The sequence below is a fragment of the Lissotriton helveticus genome, chromosome 1_1 (assembly GCF_964261635.1).
Source record: "Lissotriton helveticus chromosome 1_1, aLisHel1.1, whole genome shotgun sequence".
In the NCBI taxonomy this organism is placed as follows: Eukaryota; Metazoa; Chordata; class Amphibia; order Caudata; family Salamandridae; genus Lissotriton; species Lissotriton helveticus.
The window spans coordinates 1,002,602,903-1,002,619,821 of record NC_136057.1 but is presented as its reverse complement, the minus strand read 5'-3'; the positions used below and the strand labels follow the sequence as shown (position 1 = coordinate 1,002,619,821).

Below are 16,919 nucleotides of genomic sequence, written 5' to 3'. Positions count from 1 at the left end.
CGGAATGCTGAACAATGTAAACATACACCCCCAGTCAACAGATCTGGGTTTAATCCACTTTATAATTTGCCCACCACGCCACCCCAGTTTGGACCCAGCCATATGCAAATCAGTCTTGACCCTGCTCCTCAAGGGAATAATCCAGCCCGAACTACCAAGACAGATCCTCCCTTGACCTGTAACAAGCACACTGGGACCAGTGTATGTGTAGTACCCCATATCAGCCGACTGACCTTAAATTTCTCTTATTCAGTTGTTTTCAGTTAACTTGCGGAAGGCAAAATGCACAGCATAAAATCTGAAGTTAAAATGCTGAAAGCATTGGACTTGAGGCAGGAACATTTAAAAAAAAGTGCACTGCACAGTGCATGAAAAGAAAAAATCTGAGTGTTCAAGCAGAGACCGCCTTACCAATAGTGAAGATTATTCTCTCCCATCAGCAGTAAGAAAACAGTTTGCTCCAACCTAGCAATGACTCTCTTCCTACTCACTCCCCATGTCACCTAACACACCTGTATATGGGTGTAAGTACTGGGTGTACTATGAGGTTGGGTCAAGACAACATGACCTACATAGATAAGACTGTGGCCCTAGACTTTTTAAGCAGGATTATAGAACCGATTGTAATATGACTGTTCTATTAATAAATTGCATGACCCAAACCTTTTCTAATGTGCTCAAGATAGTGTTTATTTTTGTATACTTTTATTTTGTACTTTAAAATCAACCATGAAATAACCACGACTAGGGGGACCTGTTTTGCCACCATGGGTATCCTGAAGAAAGTTTTTCCTTGGCTTCCTGCCTCAGCCAGGAAAACAATAGTCCAGGCACCGATAATCAGTCATCTCACAAAGGGGAGCCTAAAGGGAAACGAGAGCCAGGACGCCCTCCACTCAAATCTTAACCATAAAAGCCTGGTTGCATGATAGAAGTTCAATTTTCAAAGGGAGTCGTACCCATCCTTATTCGGTGGGACAGGGTTGACTTACTAGTTATTCCCGCCCCTATGTCATTACACTTATAAAATCAAACAAACCAAAGTACGTTGGGAGCCACAATTCTTTAATCGCTACGGGGGTCTATAAAAAAGTGAGGTGTGTGAGGAAGTGCCTCACGTAAGCAACCCCAATGGAGCTGCTGGTAGATGCTCACCAATTAGCTCACTTTGTTATCATTTGCACTTTCCTGACATAAAGGAACAAAACCAAACTCCACACTATGTGTGAGGTGAGAAAGAAAAATTGTGTCAAATCATCTAAAGCCCCGTTATACAAAGGAGGTCAAGTGTACTCTCCCAAGGTTATAAAAGTTAGACACCTATTGCATCTATCTTTTATTTTTGATAGTGTTCACATTCCGTTAAAACAAAAATGTCATGTTTATGCGATGTTAACCTGAACGGCCGACATGTTTCATTGCTGATTATTTAGTGGCAATTTCATCAGGGCATGGGGACTCAAATCCACCTCCGGAATGCACCTAACCTGTAGAGTTTGTTTGTAAAAGTAAAAATAAAAAAGGGGAGACCAAGCCTGTGGCATAGAGATTAGATGTATAACCTCACATCCAGTGACCAATGTTTTTTGATATATAATGTAATTACCAGATAGTTGCCAGGTGTACTCTTACCAGCAAACCACCACAAGAGGTCACAGAGTGTTGTGACCCCCTACAGCTAAAATGTGTGCCTAAAAGTGAGTGTGCACATTACCACAAGTTACAATACGAAGGAAAACTCCTTCACTGTATTGTCTAATTTCAACCACTCCATTTTTATACCGCACAGACAACCATGTTACATACTGGAATCTTTAATAGGTGAAAAAAACCTGCCAGTACAGTTCACTTCTACAGTTAAAAATCAACACCTATCAGTGCATCCTGACTGATGGTACATTCCCACTAAATCACAACCATCTGTCAAACAAACTGAATATAGGACTCCCCGCTGGGCTGAGCGATGTCATTTACCTCTGTAACCGATAGACCCCCGTTGCCAAGCCCGCTTATAAAGCAAATCGGCGTCTCTCATCCCGGAAGTTGTCCGTGCACTCAGCTGAGCTCGTCCCGGATGCTGTTCCCAGCTACTGCATAATCGGTTTCACTACTAATCATGAGCGGCATCGTAGAACGGATTGAGTACACGATCAGTAAAAATCAGACACTACGGGGGACTGCTGAAATTCTTTCTACTTTATCATTTCATTATTCTCAAGAAGCACCATGACGTCTATAAATGGGACCACCGGTTCCTGTCATGGGCTAACTGCAAATCCATATCCGTAGCGGTAACCACCCGTATCCCACCATTAATTTCCCATCTAATCCTGGAAGTCCTCATGGAGCCAGGTTAGAACAGGACAATCTTCTCTAAAGTACAAAAACATTCACTCAGAACTTCTCCAAAAATGACACCATCATGTCTTAATTGGGGCTCACGGTTTGAAAAGTGTATATCTGGCACCTTTGCCCTGTGCAGCTCCAATAATTTGCAATATAATCATGGTATCCATGAAGATTGGAACCATATTTCGCTCCTATCTCAGTATTCCTATATGTATACGCCCTATTCAAAATTATACATGTGTACGTGTCCTGTAATATAAAGGGTGATAATTACTACATGCCCTTGTTTGTCAAAAATCATGTTTACAACATACAGATTTAACATAGGACAGCTGAATAGACCATCTCATTGACGGCATAGACGGTTGTAATATCTTCATCTTAGAACTACTGTTCTGACCTTGAGGGACAACCTGATTAGCACTCTGTTCAAGGGAGATTGACACCAGAGGCGCCCCGCCAGACCTGCAAATGGCGGCTGTCTCTCCCACTGGTGATTATTTCTTGCCATCACACGCCCCCTCTGAAGACTGGCGGTCCTTTACTGTGTCCTCATGCTGAACCACTGCATTGCTTACACCCCCTGCCCTCTGGGTTATAGAGATTTTTGGGGACCGTTGGAATTCGAACTTCAAGAACTCATCCACTTTTTGCCTAACCTCAAGATGGCCTCGTCAGTGGGGCCCTCCTCGGTGCTCTATCTCGCCTGGACTATAATAATTGGTCATCTTCCTGATCCCATTCAGCCATCACCCAAGCATTCTCCTGCCCTCCCAGCAGGACTCTGGGAACCCTCCCTCGACTGTTGAGACCTAGCTATTTTGACTGATGTCCGGTGGAGCTACCCCAATAACTATAGGAGAGATGGGCTGTGAATTCCCTCCTCAGCAGTCTCCTACCCAGCCAGTCTTTGGGCAGGCTCTCCTTCGTCTCTCCTGACCTTATCTCCCTCCTCTCCCCCTCATTCTACCCCCCACCCCTATCACAACTGAACATTCTTCTGTGAATTTTCCCTAGTCTGTTGAGACCTAGCTATCTGTCCGATGGAGCTACCTTGAGAGCTACAGGGGAGACTGGCTGTGGATTCCCTCCTTGGCCGTCACCTACCCAGTCAGTCATTGGGCAGATTTTCCCTTAGTTTCTCATACTGTCTACCCCATCTTCCCTCCCTTCTCACTCCCCCTCTCCCCCTATCCGCTCTATTTTTCTCTCCTTCTCGCTCTTTAATGTGTCGCATGTATTTGATGTAACGTGTAATTATCATTGTTGTAACATTGTTGAACCTTATGTAAAGCGATCTGATACCTACGGGTATAGCCAGCGCTATATAAAACCCATTAAATAAATAAATATTATCTTACGCCATTCAATTGAATCATTCTATCCTCCGTGGTCCACTTTTTCAGAAAAAATCCAGCTGGCTTCCCTACAAACCAACATGTTCTCGGTATTGTGTTGATCCGATCACTCTTTCCAGAATTGTCCACCTGAAATCCTTTCACCTATGTCCTGAAAGTGGCTTTCAAGCCATATAGTTAATTTGCCAGCTTTCTATGTGCTTATGGGTTCCTGGTCCACAATCTAGATTTTTCTTGAGCTTAAGCCAATGTAGTGGAGCCCACATCTACAGGTCAAGCGGTAAACTACATTATTGATGTTGCTGCTACTGAATTTATTCTGGAACCACGTCCTGCCATCTGAAAGAATAACACTCTTAGAAGCCTGAGACAGACTACAAACAGTACAGCTCCTGGGTGGGAAATGTCCAGAAGACACACTGGTTGCTCGTTTCTGATGATCATATTGTCAAGAATGGACTAGACTATCCCTGAGATTTCTGCCTCTTCTAAAGGCAAACCTAGGCCGGGGCATTTTATTGGGTCCCATATCCAATATGTGCCAATTGTTCCAGATTATTTGTCTAATTTTTGTAGACAAAGATTCAAAGGTAGTGACCACCGGTAAACACTTTCTGGTAGTTCTTGTATTCTTCTCCAGTAAGGCAGCAAGGGGAGTGTTCGTTGTTCTCTTCTGTGCCTTCCTGATAATAATCTTAGGACTATAAGCTCTCTCTGTTCCGGGACGTGGTCAGATGAGTGCAAGGACAACTTGTGGGATGCAAGATACAGATTTGATTTTTAAGCGGGCTTGGTGACCGGGGTCTATCTGTTACAGAGGTAAATGAGAGTGCTCGGCCCGGCAGTGAGTCCTATAGTCAGTTAGTCTGACAGATGGTTGTTATTGAGTGTGAATGTACAATCAGTCAGGATTCTTTTTTTTTTAACAGTTTTTTATGTTTCCCTATTCATTGATAGGTGTTTATTTTTAACTGTAGAAGTGAAGTGCGCTGGCAGTTTCTTTTTCACCTATTAAAGATTCCAGTATGTAACATGGTTGTATGTCCGGTATAAAAATGAAGTGGTTGAAATTTGAAAGTACAGTGAAGGAGTTTTCCTTCACCTTTTAACTTGTGGTAACATGCACATATTCACTTTTAGGCTTGGGTTTTGGCTGTACGGGATTACGACCCTCTGTGACCTATTATGGTGGTTTGCTGGTAGGAGTCCACCTGGCAACTATCTTGTAATTACATTATAAACAAGCATTTACAAGGCAATGGTCTCGGCATTGTTAAAGTTAGAGCTATTGGCATTGCTCATGACATTATTTTTATTTGTTTTTAAAACATAAATAAATGGCATTGTCATTTACAATGCCAATAGCTTAATTGCTCGCAAATGCGAGACATATTGCATTTGCACTCACACAGAGCCACATACACAAAGCCACCCACCCACACACAGAGAGCCACCCACACAGAGTCATTCACATAGAGCCACCCACCCACACACAGAGCCACCCACCCACACACAGAGCCACCCACCCACACACAGAGCCACCCACCCACACACAGAGCCACCCACCCACACACAGAGCCACCCCCACACACAGAGCCACCCCCACCCCCACACACACAGAGCCACCCCCACACACACAGAGCCACCCCCACACACACAGAGCCACCCCCACACACACAGAGCCACCCCCACACACACAGAGCCACCCCCACACACACAGAGCCACCCCCACACACACAGAGCCACCCCCACACACAGAGCCACCCCCACACACACAGATCTACCCACACACAGAGCCACCCACACACACCAAGCCACCTACAAAAAAGCTACCCACAGAGCCACCCACAAACACAGAGCCACCCACAAACACAGAGCCACCCACAAACACAGAGCCACCCACACACAGACAGAGCCACCCACACACCCACCCACACAGACCCACCCACCCACCCACACACAAAGCCACCCACACAGAGCCACCCACACAGAGCCACCCACACAGAGCCACCCACCTGCACACACAAGCGAGTGGAGGGGGGTGTTAAAGTTGGCATAGGGCACAGAAAGGACAGAGGTGACTGGCACCCACGCTCCAGGCGAGTGTGGCGGATGCTAGGGTTGGCAGAGAGCACAGAAAGGACAGGGGTGACTGGCATGAGTGGTGGAGGGAGGATGCTAGTGTTGGGAAGAGGGCACAGATGACATTAAGGGGATGTACGTGTGCGGCTGGGTATGTGGGACTCGGCCTGGTGACTCTGCCAGCAGCCAGCCCCCTTTGGCCTCCCTCGTGCCACAGTTGGCAGGCACACACTCTCCTTCCGTCCTCATCCCACGGCGGCACCCTTAGCGGTGACAGTGTTAGCGCGCAGAGGCCAGAAGGAAAGGCCTGGAAAGCCGAGCCCCGGCGTGTCGCGGCCCAGCGGGCCCTGCTTTATTTATAACCACAGGAACATTTGAAATATATGAACGCTGCTTCCTCGCACCCCCGCCTGCTGCTGCACTCCAGACCGCAGCACTGGACCCAAAACAACAAACACACCAGCAGAGCTGCAGCAGTTCGCGGGCACACCTATGCACGAGTCCCGGCACGGCGTGCACACCTATGCATGAGTAGGAGCACCGCGTGCACTGTAGGAGCCCGCGTGCACTGTAGGAGCCCGCGTGCACACCTCTGGGGAATTCACCCGTGGACTTCCTGCCTCGAGGTAAGGAAGGCTTGGTAAACCTACAACAAAGTTTTAAGGTGGCAGCGCGTTGCAGATTTTAAGACCCTCACCTGCACATTTCGGAACCTTCTTAAGTTACTTGTGGCTCAGACGAGCGACACTGCACACTGAAGCAACACGTGGGGCGCCTTGAAGTTACGATTCTGCTTTCTAGGCGCTTCAGGGCTTTAGATGCTGTTTCCCGACTAGCTGCTGGTACAATGCCTTGCGTAAGGGTATCAGAGATTTTAGATTCCTCACAAAATTAAAATGGCTTCGTCAATCGCAAGTACAATTGCAATCATTAAACAAGGTTTGTGCCGAAAATGCTCCCGGAATCCCGCCGCGGCGGCACCGGAAGTCAGGCAAGGGTGCCTGTGACGGGGGCGGGGCCTGGTCCGGACCGGAAGAAGAGGCAGGGGAGTCAATGCGTCTCGCGGCCCGGGGCTCCTGTGAGCGGTGGAGAGCCCCGGAGCCGCCAGCAGGAGGCTGCGCGAGATTGGCCCGGTAAGTTCCAAAGGGCTGGGGCGGCTAGGTGCAATCGTGTGTGTGTATGCTCGTGTGTGTATGTATGTGTATGCTCGTGTGTGTATGTATGTGTGCGACGGTGGGGGCGGAGGGGGGCTCGGTGCACGTGTGTGTGTGTGTGTGTGTGTGTGTGTGTGTGTGTATGTGTGGGGGGGGGGTCTCTGTATGTATGTATGTATGTGCCCTTGTGTGTGTGTTTGTTTATGCGCATGCGTCTGTTGTATTGGAGCTGCGCGCATTGCAAGAAACTTGCAACAGCGCTCGTACTTGTGCGCGTGTCAGTTTGAAATCGCCTCCAAGGCGATGCACGCGGCCAGGATTGTCTCCTGGAAAGCACACACGCCGACAATAGGTTCTCGGCGGAGACGCGCTTCCGCGCGCTTAGCCGAGACCTAATAAAAAAAAATGGAGATTGTAGTGGTTGCTCTCTGAATGTAATGATCTACATCTAACCTCTGATATCAGCTTTGTCTCCCCTTTTTGATCTTTTCTTTTACAATCAAACCCTATAGGTCGGTGCATTCCTGAGGTGGATTTGAGTCCTCGTGCCCTGATGAAATTACCACAAAATTATCAGCAATAAAGCATGTCGGCCGTTGGGTTAAGATGGTCTAAACGTGACCCTTTTGTTTGAACTTTTTTTGTTTGAAATTCCTTAAACTGGTCTCTTTTGGATTTTAATGGTCCTAAGACCCTAATGACAGTGCCTGGCATTAGGGTCTTAGGACCATTTAAATCCAAAAGAGAACCGTTTTTAAGGAATTTTTAATGCCCGGACTCAAGAATAAAGGGAAACCAGGGGTCAGTTCCAGGTGTTTTATCTTTAAGTCCCCCTTCCTTCATCTATCTAAAGAGCTACCCAACACTGTGGTTGAGCCCACCTCGACTTTTAGGGGTCGGGTGACCCGATGATGAAGCATGACACCACTAGGGTGTGTGAGGGTAACTAATAAGAACTAGTTTTCCTCCCCTCACAAATACGGACATGACTAGCATGACCCTCATACCCTAGGTGTGCAAGTGCGCAATCCTTACCACAATAGATATCAATCTATCTTTAGAGTACACACTTTCTTTCTCACCTCACACATAGTTGGGAGTTAGGTTTTGTTCCTTTATGTCAGGAAAGTGCCAATGATGACGAAGTGAGCTAACTGGTGAGCACCTACCCACAGCTCCATTGGTGTTGCTAACGTGAGGCACTTCCTGATTAGCCTCCCTTTTTTCTAGACCCACGCAGTTATTATTAATTGTGGGCTCCTGGCATAATTTGGTTTGTTTGATTTTATAAATGCATTGACACATAGGGGTGGGTATAACTAATTTGTCATTCCTGTGCCACCGAATAAGAATGGTTGCGACCCTGTTGGAAAATTGAACTTGTATGTTTTAGCATGTAACCAGGCTTTTGTGTTTGAGACTGATGATCATTTACCTGGATTACAGCAATGCCTTGCTTATGGCAGTTAGCGATACCCTCTTGACAAAACTTCGTCATACACAATACAGCTGCCTGACTTTTCTGTAACCTTTCAGCAGGCACTCCTTTAGACTCTATTCTCAGGAAGTGATTGTTCTTTAAGACATGCTGTCTCATCCACAAAGCCCGATTAGGTAGATCTCCTCACTATTTCAAGGACAAATTATGCTATTATTGTCCTGTACGCACATTGAGATCTAGTGACAAAGCTTTCTTGTCTACCCCTCGGATTCGTGCCTCAAGATATGGAGGCAGTGCTTTTTCTTACAGTGCCCCAAGGGCATAGAATCAATTTCCCGATTATCTGCGTAGCTGTGTGTACTTAACTCAATTCAGGAGATTACGAAAAACAGGGTTATTTTAATGACTTTACTTGAAGAGGCCGAGCACCAAGATACCTGCGGGTGTCATTCATTGCACTTTACAAGAAAATATAACATGACATGGGTGAATTCTATGCTACTTTTGTTAGATACTTGGTATCGGGTAGGTTTTGTTTCCAGTCTTACTCATTGTAGCTGGCCTCGAATTAACATGTAAATTATTTTCGCGATGCCTGCCCCTTTGTTGCTTTGCGCCTGCAGTCATTTAATTCGAGATAGTTGTGTTTAGAGGGGAGTGTTAGGCAGTCTACACTGGTGTATTTTTATTTAAACATCTGATGTAGGAGGAGAAGGAAATAATTTATAAAAAGGTTCTATAGTTTCTTTTTTTAACCCCTTCCCTGCACATGACTGAACCATGCCGTCATGAGCCACGGGCGGTGTGTGCTCATGACTGCGTGGTTCCGTAATGTTGTGGCCCCTCCTCCCACGCCGCAGTGATTTCCCGAGTGGGCGGGGTCGTGGCGGAACCACGCCGTCATGAGCACAACTCGCCCGTGACTCATGACGGCGTGGTTCCGTCACGGGCATGGCGGCGCTGCGCTCACCCCCCCCCCCCACCATCCCAGCACTGGGGCGGAATTAGCACCGCGGCCGAGGGGTTAAATACTTCAACTTCACACAATAATAGCTTTGTTTGCTCTCAGCCACAATCTTTTCCACATTTGTTTTCCGTATTTGTTTTTTGCTCATTTCTTTTCATAAGTTACCTTCTGTGAATGTTTCTCTGTTTGGAAAGGAAGATGAACTTTTGATGTCCCGGACTGGCAAACTTGTTATTAAAGACGGAGTGCTGAATAAAATACTTATTTATTCCTTTTCACCAAAGAAACTGTCAATATTTCACGTGGACATTCACGTTGCTCTTGCAGAGGCCAAGACCCTTCTGCAAGAGCAAGTGACTGAAACTATTTAATCGAATCAAAAGGTCAACGGAATTAAATAACTTTCTGGTTCAAGATTAATATTCTAGGTATAAAAATGGCAAATAAGTAAATAAAAACAGATTTTAGGTTACTGGCACTACACCTAGTATACCCTCAACTACACAAGGAGGATTGGATGCTCTTGATTGACGTGCAAGCTTCCCACTTACTCATTCTGCTTACAATTGCATCTGATGTTTGTGTAGGAAAATACTATTTCGGTGGAAAGCTCTATATTTTAGTTTTACATCCGTCCATGCACCATTTGTAAGTGCATGCCTGTGTTATGACACCACGGGGAGGGGAGGAGGGATCTTGATATTTCTAAAACTAGATATTTCTACATCTTGATATTTACTCCTACAAGCTTTACCTTTCAAGAGAGCAAAGCAAGATTTTCAGAAGACTATCTCTAAATCAGGTGTTTGGGCTTCACATAGACGATCCAAAGTTTTACAATACTCCAGGTAAAGTATTGCGTTATCGATGAGTAAACTTGGAAATACAAATAGAAAATCTGTTTGTTTCAGAAGAGGGATACAAGCGGCACTATGCTATACATTACTCTGCAGTGTCTTCCAAGGTGTATTCCAAAGAAACTTCTGATAGGAGTACAGTTCCATGAAGTGTTGCCCCGATAGATCCTTGCAACATATGCTTAATAATTTATGGAACTAATCTGAATACTCTTTTAATTGTTCAATGCTTTTAGTCCCAGAAGGAGTCAATATAACAAAATAATCCTCCCAAGCTAAGGATGATTAACATAGCCTTGACAATGATTGTACTTTTAAGTAACATCCTAGGTCTGGTCTCCTTTAGACAGACCCTATCAATGTATTGTACTATAGGAACACACCAAGTGGAATTGGGTAAATCTTCCTTTAGCAGCTCTGACCATCTGGAGGTGGCTGCCAGGAACCGCTCTATCCTTCCTGATATGAGAAATGTCGAAATCTACTTGCTCTGGAATGTCTTCCAACAGAACCATGAAATACTAAAATATATTGTTCGTTTTATTTTTTTCCTGGTCTGTCTTTTATTGTTTAATAAAAGCAAAACATACACATAACGGGGTCAGCATTGGTGCATAGGAACATTGCGTAATTTTGTTGGAATAATACACTAGCATAAGTCAAATCGGTACAAGTAAGTATGCATCAATTAAATAGCAACAGATATTCACAAAAGACCGTAAATTACAATGAAATGGCATATAATCAATGTGCAATAGGCCATCTAGTGACACCTCAAGAATGAATACTCTAAGGAACAATCCACAGGAAAGAAAAATCCATGTTCTACAGTCTTATGCTCTTGAGGTTTTCCACAAAATACCGGTTTGCCACTCTGAAAACAAAAAAAGTCTAGTATTAATTTTCTGATATCACAAGCCAGAGATAATGTGCTTGGCTTTCTTAAACAAATGCACACTGAAATTTCTCTACTCGTTTCAGTCAGTTCCGTTGATCACATTACTTCTGATATAAAATTTCCAAAACTCTTTTTATTGCACCAGAGTGGCCAAGGCTTGTTGGCTTTTAGACCTACTTTCGTTTCCAAAAGGGTTCACACTTAGCTGCTATACAGACTGAATGTGCCCTCCAGGTTCCAAGGCCAAATCCTTTATCCCACTCCACCAGTATTTATTTCTTTAGCATGTTTCCTGAACACATAGTCTGACTGACTTCTTTAAAGATTCCTAAATTTTTAGATTTCCTAGGCTTTCAGCATTCGACAACAATAAACATCATGCACTGTTCAACGTACGGAACAAAGGGCCAGGTGTACAAAGCATTTTTCCATTCACAAATGGCCCGATTCGCAGAACATATGCAACTAGAAAAATGCTTTTCCTGTTTTCAAAATGCTATTTGGTAATTTGTTACCAAATCGTATTTGGCATTTGCGTTTCGATATTTGAAAGGGGCGTGTTTAGAGCTCCCCTTCCAAATATCGAATCTGTATGTTATGGATTACTGGTTTGAGACCGAATTCCGATCTCAAAACAGTATAGTTTGCCACCAGTAAAACTGGTGGTAACTCATTTGCAAAGGAGAAAGGTTCCAAAGGGACCCCTCCCTCCTTTGAGAATGTAAATAATATTTTTAAGAGCAGGCAGTGGTTCCGGACCACTACCTGCTCTTAAACAAGCATTTGCAATGCAATAGGTCTCGCATTTACGAGAGTTTGAGCTATTGCATTGTAAATAACAAGAGCTTAAATTCTCGCAAATGCGAGACCTGTTTCATTGCAAATACATTTTGTTTCTAAGGGCCCCATGCCACGTTTGCATGTTAATAAAGGCCACGCCCCTTTCTTTAGATGAGCGCGGCAAAAGAAAGGGGCATGGCCTCTAACGTGCAAGCACAGCACGGGGCACTTGAAAATAACAAAAAACAAGCAAACAGTAGTGGTGGGGTCCTGCGATCAGTGTGGGAGCGAAAAGAGCTGGGTTATGCCTCATTTACCTCCTCATATATGAAGGATCCAATGCTGTCTCTGCTCCTTGTTTCGGGGTCTTAAAAAAAGGGGAGCCGTGCAGAAAGAAGGGCACGTACTGCCTTTGCGAAAGTGAAAGCAAACTGAAAATCAACAAAAGAAGCACCCGCCATTGCTCAAGTAGCGTGCCACTGCTGAAGTGAGTGCGGAGCTGGTGGGGGGGGGGGGGGGGGACCTTATTAATTAAAATACAAGGGAGCCTGCTGTGATGATAAAAAGCTGCGGCCGTCATTGTTTGAATGTGCCTGTGTTAAGAGTGACGTCCGGCCGGCGCTAGCTGTGAAAATAAATATAGGGCAGCCACCATTGTTTGTATTGCGCTTTGCTTTACTAAAACATTAAGTGCGACGCCTGGGCGTTGAGGAGCGAACAGCAGAGGGTTTAAAGCGGTCCCCCAGCGATAAGGAGCTTGAAAAGTTGTCTCATGCGATGAGGAGCAGAGTTGAAAAGCGGTCCCATGCCGGAAAGCACCTACTGTGTGCAATAGGAGCAAGTCATTTAAAAAGAAATAATGCAAACAGACTGTAAATAAAACACAATGAGTAACACGGCCTAGTCCTCGTGGGAGGTTACAAATGCAGGCAAGGCGGTACTAAGGAGGTACTACTATGCTTAATCTCAAATCAAAAGCAACCATTTAGAAAGGAAAGTAACCGGAGCCAATTGAAAAGATGGGCAGAGCTTCAATTTCATACCTCAGTACAGCATGTCTCAAATAGACCGCGCAAGCGCTGCCTAAGAGAGACCTAAAAATTAAACTTAAACGTTTAATTTTTTTCTTTAAATTCATCACATTTTCCTTTGAGGAAAACTGGCTGCATTTATTTAAAAAGATTGCTTTATTAAAAAGCAATCACAAAAATGGTGGTCTGCTGAGCTCAGCAGACAAGCATTCCTGTGATGGCTGCAAGTCCTAATAGGTCGTTTATTTGCGACACACTAGCATTCGCTCATGAAATTCAAAGGAGTTTCATGCATTAGAAATACCGATTTCCTAAGTGTGATTTGGAGATTATTGCAGTTAGGAAATCCGTATTCCTAATGTTTGTACATCTAGCCCATAGTTCTAAAGTCCTATGTTTCTGATTGGTGCGAAATGCTTACAGACTCCTAGAGCAATTTCATAATCCTGACAAAAGTGATACTTTTTTTTTTTTGCAGTAACAGAACACATAGGGAAGATATGTGGACATCAATTTTGGACTATATTTTAAAACTGAGCCTGCATTCTTTGTGGTGAAATTGGATGCTCACACCTGAAAGTCTCATGTTTTTTGCTTTCTAGTCTGTATGTTCTACCACAGAAGACACAGATTGTCCTGTCTTTCTGGATGTTGGCCTTCAGAAACTGAGGATATTTGGGATAAAGTTGTCAAAGTTTAAAAGCTTCTATATTTGGGGGGAAAACATTCTGTGCCTTTTTTTTAAAAGTACAATGGCCTTTTTAAATATTGAAAATGTATCTCTGACAATTCTATGTGTTTCATACAGACAACATTCCATTTCTTCATATTTTGCATTCACTAGGTATGTTTTTTATGAAACTGTAATCTGGCCATCCGTCTTTACATTTACAGGAGTAGGTAGGGCCTCTCCTGCAAAATAACATGAGGGTTTGAGTGGTCCAACAAGCTTCAACATGCCTTACTATGCAATTTCATCTATCCTCTTTTCTCATTTAATGTGATGAGAAGAAACCGTTCATACCTCACCACCAAAGGTGTATTGTGTGTAATACCTTTGCAGAGGCTCAGTTGTTACACTAGTTAACTTTGGGTCACTGATGCCTTATGTTTTCCAATTGGGAAGCTTTTTGTGTGACAGTATTCACTTACTGCAGTGTTTGTATGTTTCTCAAATCTATTTAGCAGGTTGATCAGACCTGCATGTAGACATTCTTTATTACATGTTGGAACATACATTTTAGAATTTTACAACGGTTTGGTTCCTATATTGTAGAAACATAAATGTTACTTATTTCTGGCAGAATAACAATCTTCGAAACGAGTGTTTGACCTCACCTGTCCATTTCCTCCTTTCTTGTCTCCATATTGTTTAATTTTCCAATTCTCTTAGATCATATGCTGTAATAGCAAGATTACTATGCTTTCTGCCTTTAAATAAAGGGGCACTTGCGTCTCCTTTCTGTTCTCTCAAAGGTTTGCTGTGATTTTTTTTTTTATCAATTTGTTTTTTCTTTACTCTAGGCCACAGATCTCCTCCAGCCAGAAGCGGGCACCGCTGTGTAGCAGATAATGCCAACTTGTATGTGTTTGGAGGGTATAACCCAGATTATGATGAGTCTGGAGGTCCAGAAAACGAAGATTATCCTCTTTTTAGGGAGCTTTGGCGCTACCATTTTGCAACTGGAACATGGCATCAGATGGGCACTGATGGATATATGCCAAGGGAACTAGCCTCCATGTCTGGTAAGTAATAGAATAATGGGGGCTACAGTCTAATGAATCCTAGTGCAAGGAGGAATCTGAAATACAGCACTTGGTCTCCTCCTTGCAGTACGATTCGTTAGCATGTTGCAGCTATTAAGTGAAGTGACTTTATTAATGTATCTTCTGATGAAGGGCAATGTGCAACCAAAATACATTGAGAGCATCACATTTATTTGCTGTTGAATGTATTTATGAAGTTAATTGGGAATTTGTTACCAAAAAAAAGTCAGAAGAGAAAATGAATGCAATAAAGAATATTCATTTATATATTTACATCAGTCACAAAGGAATATTTGTGAACAAATGTTACTCGTACACTTTTTTCAGTAAGATCTGTTGAAGACCTTAGAGGCCCTCTAAGGCTGTAACAGGAGACTCGCTGCATAATTGTAGTTGTTGTGAAAACATAGTCACACGCTTGTAAAGATGCTGGAGGCGTATTAAAGGTTTAGATATATTTATTGCAGATAAAGAAACAGGGGAGCGCCAGGCAGTACAGCAGTACGACTTCTCTTCCAGGACATCAGTGGCAACTAACGCCCTGGAATCGAACTCGTAACAACACAAAGAGTATTCTATGACATGCTCACAATAATGCAAAAGAATACCATCCAATTAAAGGGCCCTGTACAAATTAAACTACATATACAACAATGCTTGCTTCCATAACTGACGGAGGGATTCCACGGGCTCGCTCAGGACAAAAATTGAATAGCATGCGAGTGTGCAAACAGTTGTTTTGGAAACAATTGCATTACAAATATGTTCGGAGACAACAATAAATGGTCTCTTTTTTGCATAAAATGTTGCAACAGTTTAGAAAGTAACTTTAAATGGGAGTTATGGAAAGGTTTATCACTCAATCTGAATTTTAATTGAGTGTGCTAGAAGTAGTAGCAGAACGATTATTCCCCAGAAAGCCCTAATGTGGGGAAGTGGACTATTCTGTGGTGGTTGTGAGACCTCCCCAAGTAATATTACTATTCTGTCCAGTTAAGTTACTGTAATTTAAAATTTAAACCTTAACCCAGTCCTGGGTAGCTGTGGCACCGAGCAGTCCGGCTTACCTCCAAAGTAATAAATAAAAATAAAGTCGAAAACACAATAAAAGTCTCACTCCAATTTACAAAATTAGTCTGAATTTTACTGAGGAAATCGACATCAAAACAACAAATTGGATCTGGGGAACCGTAGAGATGATTTTTAGGAGTTTTATAGCTGTCTAGTGCCAAAAATCACAAATCGCCAACTATGGGTATCTGGCAGCTTTGGACTGGGACAAGATCAAAAGTTAACGCCGACTGTGCTTGTTCAACCGGGTCAAAAATTAAACTTTGGACTTCGTCTGTTTTCTGGAGGAATTTTGATCGGCGCAGTGCCAGGCTGCCTGATCGATCCTATGGAGAGTGGGACTATGGCAGGGTGCTGCTCAGCATTGATCCCTGAGAAATCTTCCATGTTGGGCGTTAGAAACTTTTCTGGAGGTGGCACGGCTTTCAGCGGGGCAAACCAGCAAGCTGAATCTTGACGATGCAATGATGGCAGCTGCCATTCAGCAGTGGCTCCATGGTAGCCTCTGGTTCTTTTGTGAAAAGTTCAGAAAGTTTCGAAGTGTCTACTTTTCTCCTCTTGAGGAGGCGCGAGTACATTTTATTATTATTATTATTATTATTATTATTTATTATTAAGTTTATAGAGCGCACAGCTACCCGGAGGTTTCCCGGCGCTAGACTCAGAAGAGACTCAGGATAAAAGCGATTATTGGTTAAATAACCAAGTTTTAACCTCCCTACAAAACTTGAGATAGCAAGGTTCAGTACGCAAGGATAAAGGAAGAGTTCAATAGGGAGGGGGCCAGACAGGAGAAGGAGTGGCCACCCATTCTGGCTCTTTTGACCCTAGGGACCTGGAACCCTAACACCATCCAAGGCTCCATGACACTGAGTTAGAATTCACTTTTCTAGAAGCCACCAGCAGTGCCCAGGGCAAATCCCATTGGAACTGGTCAGCCAGGCTCTCCTTTGTTGCAGGATTCCTGCTGCTTTTGTGTTTGTGGTCTTCAGAGACCACTCTTCTGTCCTGCCCATGGGTGTTCCGTTAACAGGTAAAAAGCTTCAGGCCCAGTCCTTCCGAGTTCTTCCTTTAGTTCAGCAGGAGCAATACTTTTGTTTTCTACAGGTCCAGTGTTCTCAAGGAGGTAGCCAGGGGAGCCACTTGTATGCCTGACACTAGCTT

The 16,919-nt window shown here is 43.9% G+C and overlaps 1 protein-coding gene across 2 annotated transcripts in view; it reads left to right on the top strand.

Annotated features, from left to right (window-relative positions):
• The window catches only part of KLHDC10 (kelch domain containing 10), a 291,780-nt gene that overhangs the window by 99,264 nt on the left and 175,597 nt on the right, over positions 1-16,919 (top strand). For both annotated transcript variants that reach the window (XM_078677593.1, XM_078677592.1), the window contains one exon: positions 14,442-14,663. In XM_078677593.1, coding sequence (XP_078533719.1) covers positions 14,442-14,663 — 222 coding nt within the window. The remainder of the gene's footprint in view (positions 1-14,441; positions 14,664-16,919) is intronic.